General features: G+C 34.7%; 1 protein-coding gene across 1 annotated transcript; it reads left to right on the top strand.

Annotated features, from left to right (window-relative positions):
• On the top strand, window positions 1–14,142 carry LOC148072313 (zinc-binding protein A33-like). Its single transcript, XM_087799117.1, has 6 exons — window positions 1–560; window positions 4,135–4,230; window positions 8,301–8,534; window positions 8,604–8,626; window positions 9,874–9,989; window positions 12,448–14,142. The coding sequence occupies exons 1-6, from the start codon at window positions 36–38 to the stop codon at window positions 13,011–13,013; spliced, it is 1,560 nt and encodes a 519-aa protein (XP_087655243.1). The 5' UTR covers window positions 1–35; the 3' UTR covers window positions 13,014–14,142.
• Window positions 14,143–15,956: the final 1,814 nt, after the last annotated feature.

Genomic DNA, 15,956 nt, shown 5'->3' with positions numbered 1-15,956 from the left:
TCTTGTCAGAGAGAGAGAGACGATGATCCAAGATCATGGCCGAGTCCTGCACCCTTGAGGAGCTTCAGTCGGAGCTGACGTGCCCGGTGTGTCTGGAGCTCTTCCGGGACCCCGTGATCCTGGAGTGCGGGCACCACTTCTGCCAGACGTGCATCGTCCAGTGCTGGGAGGCCAAGTCCAAGCCGGACGAGCTGTCCAGCTGCCCCAAGTGTCGCAAGAGCTGCGCCCGAAAACTCAGACCCAACTCGCTGCTGTGCAACGTGGTGGACAGTGTGCGGAGAGCCCGGAGCGCGGACGGCAGCGCGGCGGGCGTCGCGTCCCCGCCGCTGTGGTCCCCCGAGGAGCCCCAGGAGCGAGAGCCGGGCTCCAGCATGAGCAGCGTCGCCTCGTCCATCGGCCACTGGCCTCGCCCGGGTCTGGACCTGTGCGAGGAGCACGAGGAGAAGCTGAAGCTCTACTGCGAGGACGACCAGCTGCCCATCTGTCTGGTCTGCGGGATGTCCCGGGACCACAAGACCCACAACGTCATCCCCATCAACGAGGCCTTCGAGAACTACAGGGTAACTTTCCTTCATTCCAAAATAACTTTTTCTACCTGTAGAATGTTTTTTAAATTAAATGTTATTTATTTTATTTGTATAAATGTATTTATATATGTTTATAAACTGTTCATTACTTGTTTATCCTTTTAATGGTAATTTATTTAATCATTTAATCTTTAAAGTATGTACTTTTTTTTTGAGTATTGTTTTGATTGTTTAAGCGCTTTGTGACCCTGGTCTCGAAAAGCGCTATATAAATAAATATTACTTACTTACTTACTTACTTACTTACTTAATAAGTATATTATTTAATTTCAATTATCCGTGATTTGATTTGATTTTATTTGTGTTTACACAAACAAGAAAAGTTTTCTAGATTCTGATACACTTGATTACTTTAAAATCACGCTTGTATACATATATTTTGTATTATGAATAGTTTACTGTTAATATCTAATCAAGTTACTAACTAAACAAATTACATTTTATATGTTTTAATGTAATAATAGTGTTTAATGTATTGTGATTTTAATTGACAAAAGGTTTGTTTACACAAAAGACAAAGAAACGATTTTAATAAAATGAAAACATGTCTTTAAATATTGCATAGTATTGTTAAATAATTTTCATATATTTATATATTATTTTATTTTATTTTATTTTTTAAAGGATTTTAACACTTATTTAAATGCAACTTATTCTTTTATTGTACAACAATAATGTATAAACGGATGAAAATACTATTTTCTTTATATATATAAAAAAGAAAAACTATGACTATTAAACTAGGGATTGAATTTCTCCAAATTATTAGAGGTTTATTCTTTTATGGCATATGTAACATTATTATTGTCCTAACTTTAAGCGACAATCGATATATTCACAAATAATATCTGTGTGTGTTTTTATAATACTAGTGGCAATAAACGACAACTTAAAGGTTACACTCAAGACCAAAGTACAAAGTATTATGATATGATAGTATTATGATTTATTATGATATGGGGGTATTATGACACTTCATGATACACCGTGATACATACTATCATATGATGATATCACCATATCGTAATACTTAATGATACTACAATATCATCAAGTATTATGGTATGGTGATATCATGAGACACCGTTATACATACTATCATATTATGATATCACCATTTTATGATACTTCATGATACTATAATATCATAAAGTATCATGATATTGTGATGTCATGATACACTGTTATACATACTATCATAATATGATATCACCATTTCACGACACTTCATGATACATTGTGATACTTTCATATCTACATAAACTTCTGTGCAAAAAAAATAAAGGTATGTTTTTGGCATAAGCTAAAGTGAGAAACTAATATAGTTACTACATTTAATTCAATATATTTAAGCTTGAAATAATTATATATTTTTTCTAGTAAATGAATCATTTGCATATGGTTATTTTTCATATGCAGGTAGTATTCATTTATTCAAAACGCTTTTGTCAATGGTAACTGTTTCAATAAAGATTGAGTAGAATTTAAAAACATGTCCATGAAACCAGGTCCTGACGTTTCTCAGGAGGATGTTTGCCTTTGAAGGAAACTCAAGTCAACTTTGACAAACATTCCTCAGAATCCTGACCCAACAATAAAAGCGTTGACGACTTTACAGCTCGAGTCCGAAGCAGAAACTTTTACGCAGCAGCAGCCGAGGGTTATTTTTGAAAAAAAGCCTCTGGTTCGTTGCTGCAGACTTTGGGCGCTTTGTGTTTTATAGGAATTCAGCAGCGCAGTGCGAGCTCTCGTAACCCTGCGACATCTTCAGACGGTTTCTGCTCCTGCAACAGTTTTACTGACACAGGCCTCCTTTTATGTGACCCAAAATTAGAGGTTGTGCGACCCCCCTACAAGGAGATAAAGAATTGTGTCTCTTTTAGGTTTCTATGACAACATGTCTTTTTGAAACAAGGGTCCAAACAAGGACATTACAATGAACGACATTAAAAAGCTGAGAATGCTTGTTGTTTCAGTGAGATGTTAAAAAATGCAAACCAAAGATGGTCAAAAGTTCTATCGTTTGGAGATGAAAGTGGAATAAATCGGAAATATTAATGGATTATAAAGTGTGAGACTTGAGTGCAGTTAACTTTAGAATATCACAATGTATTATCATATCGTGACGTCATGATACTTCATGATACAACAGTTTCACGATGTGTTATGAAGTGTCATGATATGGTGATATCAAACTATGACAGTATATATCACGGTGTACTTTATGATATTATAGTATCATTAAGTATTATGATGTTACCATATCATGATACTTTTTGATATTATAGTATCATGAAGTAGTATGATGTTACCATATCATAATACTTCATGATATAATAGTATCATGAAGTATTATGATGTTACCATATCATGATACTTTTTGATATTATAGTATCATGAAGTACTATAATGTGACCATATCATGATACTTTATGATATTATGAAGTATCATGAAAATGGTGATATCACAATATAATACATTGTGATACTATTGTGTCATGAAGTATTATAAGTGTTATGATGGAAACATATCATTGTACATCATGACACTATTGTGGATAGGACAGTATCACGATGTGTCATAAAGTATTATGATACTTCATGATACAATAGTGTCACGATTTATTATGATATGGGAATATCATGATACTTCATGACACGATAGTATCACAACAAATTATATGGTGATATCATGATACTTCATGATACTATAATATCATAAAGTATTATGATATGGTAACATGATAATACTTCATGATACTTTAATATCATAAAGTATCATGATATGGTGATGTTATGATACATCGTGATATATACTATCATATTATGATATCACCATATCATGATACTTTATGATACTATACTATCATAAAGTGTCGTGATATGGTGAGAACATGATACTTCATGATACTATACTATCATAAAGTTTCATGAAATGGTGAGAACATGATACTTCATGATACTATAATATCATAAAGTATTATGATATGGTGATGTCATGATACACCGTGATACATACTATCATATTATGATATCACCATATCATGACACTTCATGATACTATACTATCATAAAGTATTATGATATGGTGATGTCATGATACACCGTGATGCATACTATCATATTATGATATCACCATATCACGACACTTCATGATACTATGTGATCATAAAGTATCATGGGTATGTTGATATCATGACACGATACATTGTCATACTATCATATTAACATCAAGTCTAGTGATGCGTATTGTATTATGAGGTACTTACTATAAAAAGTATCTGCATATTAAGACAATATTAAGAATATTGTTATATTTTCACTTCATATTTAGTTCTAAACAACAAAAAAAAGTTAAAAACGTTAATAAGCAACAAATTCCTGCTCAAATATTTTCTACGGGTTCATCTCTGTCGGGCTGATCTGGTTTGGACTGGATCACATGAGACGTGAGTTGTTGTTGAGCGAGGCGCTCAAATCAGATTAGCTTGTTGTTGCACGCCGCGTTTGTCGGTCCGCATGTGATTGTGTGTTTGTGTTTGGACAGGACAAGCTGTCGGTGGCTCTGCAGAGAGTTCAGCTGCAGTCGGAGGAGGCCACGCTGTTCCAGAGACACACAAACGAGAAGATCCTGATCACCAAGGTGCGTGTTTTACCCACGATGCACCTGGGAAATATCTCTCTGACACCCGTCGCCCGAGTCCTCAAGAGGAACCTGAAAGTCTGGTTGCCGGGGCAACATTCACCGGCAGGTGTCCAGGTCCACCTGTCCAACAAACGCACAATAGACGGAATTTTTCGTTACACAACAGGTTGTCGTGCGAGTTCTAAACATTACGTGTCATGAGAGTCTTCGTCACACTTGAAGCTCTTGACTCACATCAGGTCATGATGGTGCTTTATTTCAACAGCGACGCAAACAGAACTTAAAAAAAAACTTAAAGTACATTTTAATTTGAATTTCTGATCTATTGTTTTCAAGTATTTTACTTAAGATGGTGAAACTTAACTTCCTTTGATAATTTCTATTAATTGTCATAAGAATAAAAGTTAAAATTCTATATATAAATATAATGTTTACCTGTAATTAAACACGAATGATGGTGATTTTCATGAAAACATGACAATAATTGGACTTTTAATACAGACTACAATAGTTAAGATTATATTATTATATATATTTATAGATCCTGAACCCTTTATGGTCCATGAGGCCTTGGTTTATATTATAGTATCATAAAGTGTTATGATATTAACATGTCATAGTACATCATGACACTATTGTGGGTAGGACAGTATAACAATGTGTCACAAAGTATTATGATACTTAATGATACGATAGTACCACAATTTATAATGATATGGCAAAATCATGATACTTCATGACACGATAGTATCACAATGAATTATATGGTGATAGCATGATACTTCATGATACTATAATATCATAAAGTATCATAGTATGGTGATATCATGAGACACCGTGATACATACTATCGTATTATGATATCACCATATCATAATACTTCATGATACTATAATATCATAAGGTATCATAATAGGGTGATAACATGATACTTCTTGATACTATAAAATCATAAAGTATCATAGTTTGGTGATATCATGATACACTGTGATACATACTATCATATTATGATACCCTGTATCATATTACTTCATGATACTATAATATCATAAAGTATCATAATAGGGTGATAACATGATACTTCTTGATACTTTAACATCATAAAATATCATAGTTTGGTGATATCATGATACACTGTGACACATACTATCATATTATGATATCCTCAGTGTTATCTTGATCTTTTTAGTATGTATTTTATTGAGTATTGTTTTGATTGTTTAAGCGCTTTGACTCTGGCTTGGAAAAGCGCTATACAAATATAAATAACTTACTTACTTACCATAACATAATACTTCATGATACTATACTATCATAAAGTATCATGGGTATGTTTATATCATGACACTTCACGACACATTGTGATACTATCATATTAACATCAAGTCTCGTGATGCGTATTGTATTGATGAGGTACTTACTGTACAAAGTATGTGCCCTGGAAAGAATACTGTTAATAAATTCAGTTTTATTAATTATTACTGTATATTACCTTCTTTATTAAAACAAAAAGAAAAGAAAAAAACCTGTAAACTACTGAAAATGAGTGGAAATGTTTAACATTTTTCAATAATCCTGACCTTAAACCTGTAAAAACCTTTGACTCATGTTAAATATCATTAATGTAGAAGCTCGTGTGGAACACGTTGAACGAGTCTCTCCATCACTTTAACATCAAAGTCGCCTTCATTAGTCGAGACGTTTACGACGTCAGCAGGTATTTACAGCGTCTGACACGCGTCCTGATAAAAGACGAGTCGTTCTCTCAAGAGGACGATCAGATATTCATCGCTCTGAGCGTCTCTAATCGTCGTCTCTTCCTGTCTGTCGTCTAAACTCTTGGTTTCCTGTGTTTCTCTGAGTCAGATGTTGAAGTTTGACCCACTTTCTTCTGCTAATGCTCAGATTTTCACTTCTGTTTCCTACAGAGTTGTGTCACAGGATGTGGTCAGTTTGTCAATTCCTTCGAAACATTTCTATTTCCTGTTGTGTGTAAGCTTTGTTTAACAGCTTCAGGAAATTGAAGTGACTTCAAAATATTTAACATTTCAAACGTTGAAATTTTGGATTTAAATGTAAGATTTTTTTTTTCATTAATGTATTTAAAAAAAAAATATATATTTCAAAATGATTTTGTTTTAAACCATAGATTTGATATTCTTGATTCCAATAATTTAAACATATTGCTAAAATAGTGCTACTTGAAAATAAGTTTCAATTTCACAATTAATTAAACAAAAATGTAGATTTATTTTTAATTGAATTGTTAATATAATTTTCACGACACAACTAACTGAATTTAGTTATTCAATATAAACAAATTCAATCTTAAATATATCAATTATTGAATTCAATTTTTTAGAAAATAATCCAACATATTGATACATTTGAAATTAAATTTAAATTCAACCGTTCAATTCCGTGATGACACCTATATACCAGTGATGACCACCTAGTATAAAGGTGTCATCACTAGTATATAGGTGTCATCACTAGTATATAGGTGTCATCACTAGATGTCATCACTAGTATATAGGTGTCATCACTAGTATATAGGTGTCATCACTAGTATATAGGTGTCATCACTAGATGTCATCACTAGTATATAGGTGTCATCACTAGTATATAGATGTCATCACTAGTATATAGGTGTCATCACTAGTATATAGGTGTCATCACTAGATGTCATCACTAGTATATAGGTGTCATCACTAGTATATAGGTGTCATCACTAGATGTCATCACTAGTATATAGGTGTCATCACTAGTATATAGATGTCATCACTAGTATATAGATGTCATCACTAGTATATAGGTGTCATCACTAGTATATAGGTGTCATCACTAGATGTCATCACTAGTATATAGGTGTCATCACTAGTATATAGATGTCATCACTAGTATATAGGTGTCATCACCAGTTTATAGGTGTTGTCAATAGTATAAAGGTGTCATCACTAGTATATAGGTGTAATCACTAGTATATAGATGTCGTCACTAGTATATAGGTATCATCACCAGTATATAGATGTCGTCACTAGTATATAGGTGTCATCACAAATATATAGATGTCGTCACTGGTATATAGGTGTCATCACTAGTATATAGATGTTGTCACTAGTATATAGGTGTCGTCACTAGTATATAGATGTTGTCACTAGTATATAGGTGTCATCACTAGTATATAGATGTTGTCACTAGTATATAGGTGTCATCACTAGTATATAGATGTTGTCACTAGTATATAGGTGTCATCACTAGTATATAGATGTTGTCACTAGTATATAGGTGTCGTCACTAGTATATAGATGTTGTCACTAGTATATAGGTGTCATCACTAGTATATAGATGTTGTCACTAGTATATAGGTGTCATCACTAGTATATAGATGTTGTCACTAGTATATAGGTGTCATCACTAGTATATAGATTTTGTCACTAGTATATAGGTGTCATCACTAGTATATAGATGTTGTCACTAGTATATAGGTGTCATCACTAGTATATAGATGTTGTCACTAGTATATAGGTGTCATCACTAGTATATAGATGTTGTCACTAGTATATAGGTGTCATCACTAGTATATAGATGTTGTCACTAGTATATAGGTGTCGTCACTAGTATATAGGTGTCATCACCAGTATATAGGTGTCATCACCAGTATATAGGTGTCATCACTAGTATATAGATGTTGTCACTAGTATATAGGTGTCGTCACTAGTATATAGGTGTCATCACTAGTATATAGATGTTGTCACTAGTATATAGGTGTCATCACTAGTATATAGATGTTGTCACTAGTATATAGGTGTCATCACTAGTATATAGATGTTGTCACTAGTATATAGGTGTCGTCACTAGTATATAGGTGTCATCACCAGTATATAGGTGTCATCACCAGTATATAGGTGTCGTCACTAGTATATAGGTCAGTATAGGTTCATCAGACCATCACTTGTATCATGTCTATGATAGTATATACTATTAATATCCTCCTTCTTTAAAACCTGTTCAAACGAGTGTCTCACGGATATAAAGACGTTCATCTCGATCAATGGTTTCTTCAGGAACGAGCTGGAGATCTGGACGAGATGGTGACGGCGGAGTTCGGTCGCCTGAGAGACTTCCTGGTGCAGGAGGAGAAGCGCATCAAGGAGAAGCTGCAGAAGCACAAGGACCAGAAGCTGGACCAGCTGGAGGAAGCTCTGGCCGCGACCACGCAGCAGATCAGTCGTCTGGAGACCACGTCCGACCAGCTCTGCTGCAAACTGGAAGAAGAAGAAAACCCGGAGCAGCTGAAAGTAAGACAAGAAGAACCAAATGTAACCTTAATTTAATGACTACGTTTAAAACAACCTGTTCTGTTGCAGGGAATCAAAGATTTTATTGGAGGGTGAGTATGTGACTCAGCATGAAGGAGTTCAACTTTTTTCTTTTATAAAGATCATGTCTTTGCAGGAACTATTACTCATCCTGGTTCTCACACGGACCATTGACTACGATGTTTAACTCAACCGTGTGAAAGTACAAAACACAATTATTGTCTAATATATGATGCAACGTCTTTTTACCCCTTACCTTTTACCCATTTTATGTGAATTAATACTTAATATCGCAGGATTTTAAGCTTCATTGGGAAGTTTGAAGGTAAAAACTATTCTTTACCGTTAAGCTAGCTGCTGTTTGTTTATTAGCCGATGCTAACCAGTGTTTGCTAGCCAGGAACTGTATCAACTATATTTCACTTTAAAATGAATTCATTATTTTAATGTGAGATTATAGTCACCCAGTGAGCTTTAGTCAATGAACTGAGACCCAAAAAAGTATTTATTTGAGGAAACAGGAAACAAACTAAACCATGTTTTTTTGCAGTACTAGGCTAGCTAGCATTAGCTAACAGACAATCACAAAGTTAGCTTATATGCTACCGTTTTTACTTCTTATTTATTATTGAAACTTCACTTATGAATTTTATGAAGGATGATGAATGTCATAACTATAAATAAATAGAAGTATAAATACATAAAACAGTGAACGTTTTCTCTTCATGAATACATTAATTCAAACTCTTATTTATTTGTACATTTAATTATTAATATATTTTGTTATTTCAACATGGATTTATTTATTTTAACAAGTATGTATTTGTAAATTTAATTAATAAAGTATTTTCTTATTAAAACATTTACTTTAGTTTTTATCATTGTGGTTTTTCTATTGTTCCCCTTATTTATTTCTAATGTTCCCTGACAAAAATGCAAATTAAACAGTGACTGGTTACAAAAAACAAACATAATAAATGTACAAATGAATAATAGGTTATATTTATGAATTTAATCGTGTGTATTTCGACATTTAGATGCGTATTTTAACAGTTGTTTATTTATATTTAAGATCATCCTTCATAGAAGCGTGACTCCGTATGATAACTATCAATTAAATCCATTCACTTTTGGCTTGAAATGAAGTTTCAAACACGATTCTTCCTGTTTGGACCTGAAAGTTCACGGTCTGGTTATCAGAAATAAGGAAGTAACATTTTCACCTCTTGAGTAAATGTAGGAAACAGGAAACGATTGTGAAAGTGTCTTGTACAACCACTGGATATTTACCCTTCTTTTTTTTTCATTTTCGTTTCAGGGCTGAGAGTTTGTTCGTTCGCCCTCCAGAGGTGAGCGTGGACCTGGAGTCGGCAGAGTTCCTGGGACCTCTTCAGTACCGCACATGGAGGAAGATGAGCTCCGTCTTCCAGCCCGGTGAGAAGACAAACATTTGTCACGTACGACACGTACGACCCGGCAGTAAAAAGAGACGTATTTACAGCCCGTGACTCATGTTCACAAACACACAACTGTACACACACATCCAAGTCTTGTGTGTGTACTTTTTGAATTCCTGTCTCGGTCCAAACGCCAGCTCGGTTTCGACTGGAGGGTCCTGGACTTCACAGGCATTCTTGAAGAACCTCTGAGAACAAAGAGCACATTTTCCCGGCTCTAGTATCAACCTGTCTGCAGTCACGTGACCACGACTGACTCACAAGTCAGACTCAATTTTCAGATTATATCTCTGTTCAAACACAGGTATGGGAAAGTTTTACTGAATAATGTGATTTAATAAGATCATTATAAACGACTTGTGGGCACAGGCTGCATCAGAGAGATCGTTTATGCCAAATTACATTATTTCCTGCTATAATATATCATCTTAAAGTTTATATTCCAGTTAATTCAACTTTAACAATTAAAATAATTACTTGTACAACTATCTAGTGATGGTCTGAAGCATTATAATGCAGTGTCATTATCTTCAGAGTCCACTAGATGGCGTCTCTGCACTGTTTTCCTTTGTTTTGAACAACTGTTCTAATGAAACATAATTTTTAAACTGATGGCGCCACCTACTAACCTCTAAACAACATTACACTGTTTCATGAAGCTTCATCAGCACATCACTATACATAGTATCAAGTTACACATTTTTTCAGCCATTTTATTCCCTCATTCGGACGAAAATTCTGGCATTTTTATTATCCAAAAACACACGTTTGAAAAGAGATACTGAGAAAAAAATAAAGTAATGTTTGACATCATCGTCTCTCGTCGACATATATTTGGTGTAAAACGAGCTCGACTTTCTCAGATTCAACTGCAACGACTGGATATCAAAGACGTCACTAGCTGCTGACGTCACGGCGACTATTGTTTCTCTCTCTGATCCAAACAATCACCTGATACTATGGATATATTTATCTTCTCCTCTGAAGTTACTAAAGTGCTTCTAAAGTTTATAAAAGATAAATAGTAAAGTAGGGATCGTCTTGAATAATAAAAGAAGACTTCATTAATGTTGAAAATATTAATATAAATATCAGGGTTGTGAGAAAACACAATATCGCTTTTAATTATTTTATTTTTTTACGAAACCATCATGTTCCACTTTATATATAGATTTAATATATAATATTTTATATAAAATGTATTTATATATTTTTGGGTGGTTTTTAAAATCATATTTTACCTTTATCTTTATCTTTAACTTTTTAATAGTTTTTATTTTAATAAAGTGTGTGTAAAATAAATCTTATTATTATTATTTTTTACAATTAACATGCAGATATTTACAGTGTTGGTCATTTTCGTGTTGCAATTAAACTTCCGGCAGCTAGATGGCAGCAGACATTACCATCCTTTGCAGCTTAAGGGATAATACAGTCCTGTGAGATATCGGTGATGACTGAGGATGAGAGGATACAGTGAGTCCAGCAGCTTTTAAAGCTGATGTTTGGACATATTTTGTTTTGAAAACAAACAAAAGCAGTTATGACTTCGTCAAGAGTCATGTGGTCTGTAAATACTACAACACCAGAGTCAAGTACTGGACAATACTACACATATATACTTGTTACTACATTATCTCAACACCAGTCAAGTACTCGACAATACTACATATATATACTTGTTACTACAGTATAACAACACCAGAGTCAAGTACTGGACAATACTACACATATATACTTGTTACTACAGTATTACAACACCAGAGTCAAGTACTGGACAATACTACACATATATACTTGTTAGAACACTCTCAAAACACCAGAGTCAAGTACTTGACAATACTACACATATATACTTGTTAGAACACTCTCAAAACACCAGAGTCAAGGACTTGACAATACTACACATATATACTTGTTACTACATTATCTCAACACCAGTCAAGTACTCGACAATACTACACATACTGTATATCCTTGTTACTACACTATCACAACACCAGAGTCAAGTACTGGACAATACTACACATATACTTGTTACTACACTATCACAACACCAGAGTCAAGTACTCGACAATACTACACATATATACTTGTTACTACAGTATAACAACACCAGAGTCAAGTACTGGACAATACTACACATATATACTTGTTACTACAGTATTACAACACCAGAGTCAAGTACTGGACAATACTACACATATATACTTGTTAGAACACTCTCAAAACACCAGAGTCAAGTACTTGACAATACTACACATATATACTTGTTAGAACACTCTCAAAACACCAGAGTCAAGTACTTGACAATACTACACATATATACTTGTTACTACACTATCAAGTCCCAAAAGTAAAACTAAAGAAAACTTCCTGTAAAATTGAAAGCAAAAATCCTAATCTTTGTTCTGTTGGTTCTCTTGGTTCTGCAGCCGTGACCACCGTCTCTCTGGACCCCGACACAGCGTACCCCTGTCTCTGGGTCTCTCCCTGTCGCACCAGCGTCCAGGTGGGGAAACTGCAGCCCAATCTCCCCAACAACGCCGAGCGCTTCACCCTCTACAACATCGTGCTGGGCTGCGAGGCCTTCTCCTCGGGCAGACACTACTGGGAGGTGGACGTGGGCCCCAAGACCGCCTGGGGTCTGGGGGTCGCCAAGGCCTCGGTCAACAGGAAGTCCGAGATCAGCCTGTGTCCCGACGACGGCTTCTGGACCATGGTGCTGCGGGACGACGGCAACGGCGCCAGCGAGTACGAGGCGTGCACGGACTCCGAGGAGAGCCTGCTGTACCCCGACAAACCCCCCGGGAGGATCGGGGTCTACCTGGACTACGACCGCGGCGAGGTGGCCTTTTACGACGCGGGCGACATGAGCCACCTGTTCACCTTCTACGACACCAGGTTCACGGAGCCCGTGTTCCCCTACTTTAACCCTTGGCCCATTATCAACGGACGCAACAGGGAGCCCCTCACCATAGTCTCCCCCCACTGGGGGTGAGCGGGTGAACGAACCGAACGACATTCACCTACGCCAGCGTTAGTATTGTAGTATTGTAGCAAACGTGCAATTTTTAGTATCTGAACGTCACTTATCGTGAGTTTTACAACAAGAAGAGACAGATTTATTATCATAAATAAAATATATTAATTATATATTAAAAAACATACCTCAGAGCATCAAAATAAATATATTTAATCAAAAAAATACCTCCATAATTAGGTTAGGTAGAACTTTATTGAAAACTTTAATTGTTTTTTTTCCTAATTATCCACAGCAAATACAGCAATTTTTCATAATAAAATAAGAACAAGAGAAATAAAGAGAAAGAACAAGATGAAACCATCAAATTGGATAAACAAAAACTGTGGTTAGAAGAATATGATAAAATGTAAAAAGAAAAGTAAAAAAAATGGTGAGAAATACAAACATAAAAGTTTTGAAATAAATGTACTTAAATGGAAAGACTAACTCCTGAAAAACACATAAAAATGTATAAAAATCACATTTGGTATCGACTAATATTAACCAGTTTGAAGTACACAAATGCAATATTGTCATGTGTATATAATCTTCATAAGAACGTGACCTGAGAGACGACAATACAATCCTAACTCAACACTACAGTCCAAACCGCTAAAGGCCTCAAATACTGATTTAATATTGTCTGCTGGATTCAACTTTATACGACTCTAACGAACACGTGTCAAACTCGGGGCCTCGAGTCGTTTAACGTGGCCCTAAACACATGAATGAATGTTCGTGTTGATATAGTAACTTGTTACCATGACGATGATGATGATGATGTCGACGATACTAAAGTAAAACTTGAGTTCATTTGGTGACGGAGAACGAACGCGGAGATAAAAGAGTGAAAAGATCGTATTAAAATCACACTTCCTTTTGTAAATATACATTTTTGTTTCCGCCTACGACTCGGATGGTTCGTGTGATTTTGGCCCCACGACTGAGTTTTGACTAACAAATCCCTCGGTCAGTCTACAGACCGACAAACACGTGAAAGAGGTGCTTCTGATGTGAGTTTCTAGGTCGAGCTAACGGTCCTTCACTTGTTTCCTGAATGTGAATTTTTGTTTGTAACCGTGAATAAATACACGTCTTAAGTTGAGTCGTTTATTCTACATTAGTGGAGAAAGTATTTGACATGTTCGTGACACACGTCAGCTCAGACTTGATGGATGTTGAGAGAAAATCATTAGTGATGTGTTGATGAAGCTTCATGAAACAGATTCATGTTGTTTAGAGGTCAGTAGGTGGCGCCATCAGTTTAAAAATGATGTTACATTGGAACAGTTGTTCAACACAAAGGAAAATAGTGCAGAGACGCCATCTAGTGGACTATAAAAATAATGACACTGTTTCATGAAGCTTCATGAAAACAGTGTCATGATTATAGAGGTCAGTAGGTGGCGCCATCACTTTAAAGATGATATTTCATTAGAATAGTTGTTCAAAATGAAGGAAAATAGTGCAGAGCTGCATATAGTGGACTCTGAAGATAATGACACTGTTTCATGAAGCTTCATGAAGCAGTGTCATGTTGTTCAGAGGTCAGTAGGTGGCGTCATCAGTTTATAAACGATGTCATGTTTTTTTAGAACAGGAAAAGGAAGATAGTGCAGAGACGCCATCTAGTGGAAAACAATGGCACTGCTTCATGAGATCATCAGTATTAACAAGCTGAACGTCACTATGTACAAGAAATCACATTTTATATTTAAAGCCCAATATTAGCCGAAAACGTAAAGAACTGGCTTAATTTCACCAGTTTTAAGATAAGATAAGACAATCCTTAATTCGTCCCACAGTCAGGAAGTTTGTACAAGCATTGATCACAGATTAAAGATTAACAGTATACTTTTATATATATATTAATTTGAATGTATTACAAATGTAAAGCCCAAACTATAATGTATTTTAAATAACACAAACATATACAATATACACAAAGAATCATGTATAGCAGCGCTCCATAACTCCTGGTCCAAATAATATATATATAATTGATGTTCTATTGATTATTAATGGTTTGTTTTATATACATATATTTTGTTGTTTAATTCTTGATGTTATTGTTTCGTTTTTTGTTTTTTTTAAGATAATATTTTCTCAGACGTGACATAAACTTGTGACTATTGACATGTCAGTACTATTTTTTAAAAGTTGAGTTTGGTTAAAAAATGATTCTGTAAACTAGTTAAAATAAATGAAGCACAAACTCTACATGATTTATATTATTTTGTTTTTGTTTCTTCTGTTTTATCTGAAGGTCAGTTCGTGAATATAAAGACGACATTAAACCACAAACTAAAAACAGTTGGGGATGCATAGTACAACGTTAAATAAATACAAATTATAAATAAATGAGCTTCTAATAATAACTATTTGGAATAAAGTAAAATATTTAATGTAATGTGGAGGAAGAAGAGACAGATTTAAAATCATAAATAAAGATATAAATGATATATTAAGGGTAAAAACAAACCTCAGGGCATCAAAATGAATATCATTTATTTAAAAAATACCTCCATAATTGGATAAAATTGTGGTTATAAGAATATAATAAAATGTAAAAATAAAGAAAATGATGAGAAATACACACATCAAAGTTGTCAGATTATCTTGTAATAATTTGTTTTGAAATAAATGTACTTCAATGGAAAGAGTAACTCGTGAAAAACACATAAAAACCACAAAAATTCACAAATAGATGACATTATTGTTGTACTTGATCCGAAGCCAAATTTAACATGAACATTTGTTGCTAAAACTGGTTTATAAAGATGTTTGTTCAACTTGTCAAAAAGGGAGAAGAGGTCATTCTGAAGTTCAGGTTGCTGTTCTAATGATTCACCACTAGAGGGAGAAAATATCCAGCCAAGTGTTAACGAACCATGGTTCTAAGCTTTAACGATTTTCCTC

Source organism: Callionymus lyra, chromosome 9 (assembly GCF_982586985.1).
Source record: "Callionymus lyra chromosome 9, fCalLyr1.hap1.1, whole genome shotgun sequence".
NCBI lineage: Eukaryota > Metazoa > Chordata > Actinopteri > Syngnathiformes > Callionymidae > Callionymus > Callionymus lyra.
This window is presented reverse-complemented; position numbering and strand designations above follow the sequence as displayed.

Excerpts from the sequence above, each read along its gene's own strand:
- LOC148072313 (XM_087799117.1), top strand. The coding sequence starts at position 36 with ATGGCCGAGTCCTGCACCCTTGAGGAGCTTCAGTCGGAGCTGACGTGC. Across the intron at positions 561-4,134 it reads AGGCCTTCGAGAACTACAGG|GACAAGCTGTCGGTGGCTCT; the intron begins GTAACTTTCCTT and ends GTGTTTGGACAG. Across the intron at positions 8,627-9,873 it reads ATCAAAGATTTTATTGGAGG|GGCTGAGAGTTTGTTCGTTC; the intron begins GTGAGTATGTGA and ends TTTTCGTTTCAG.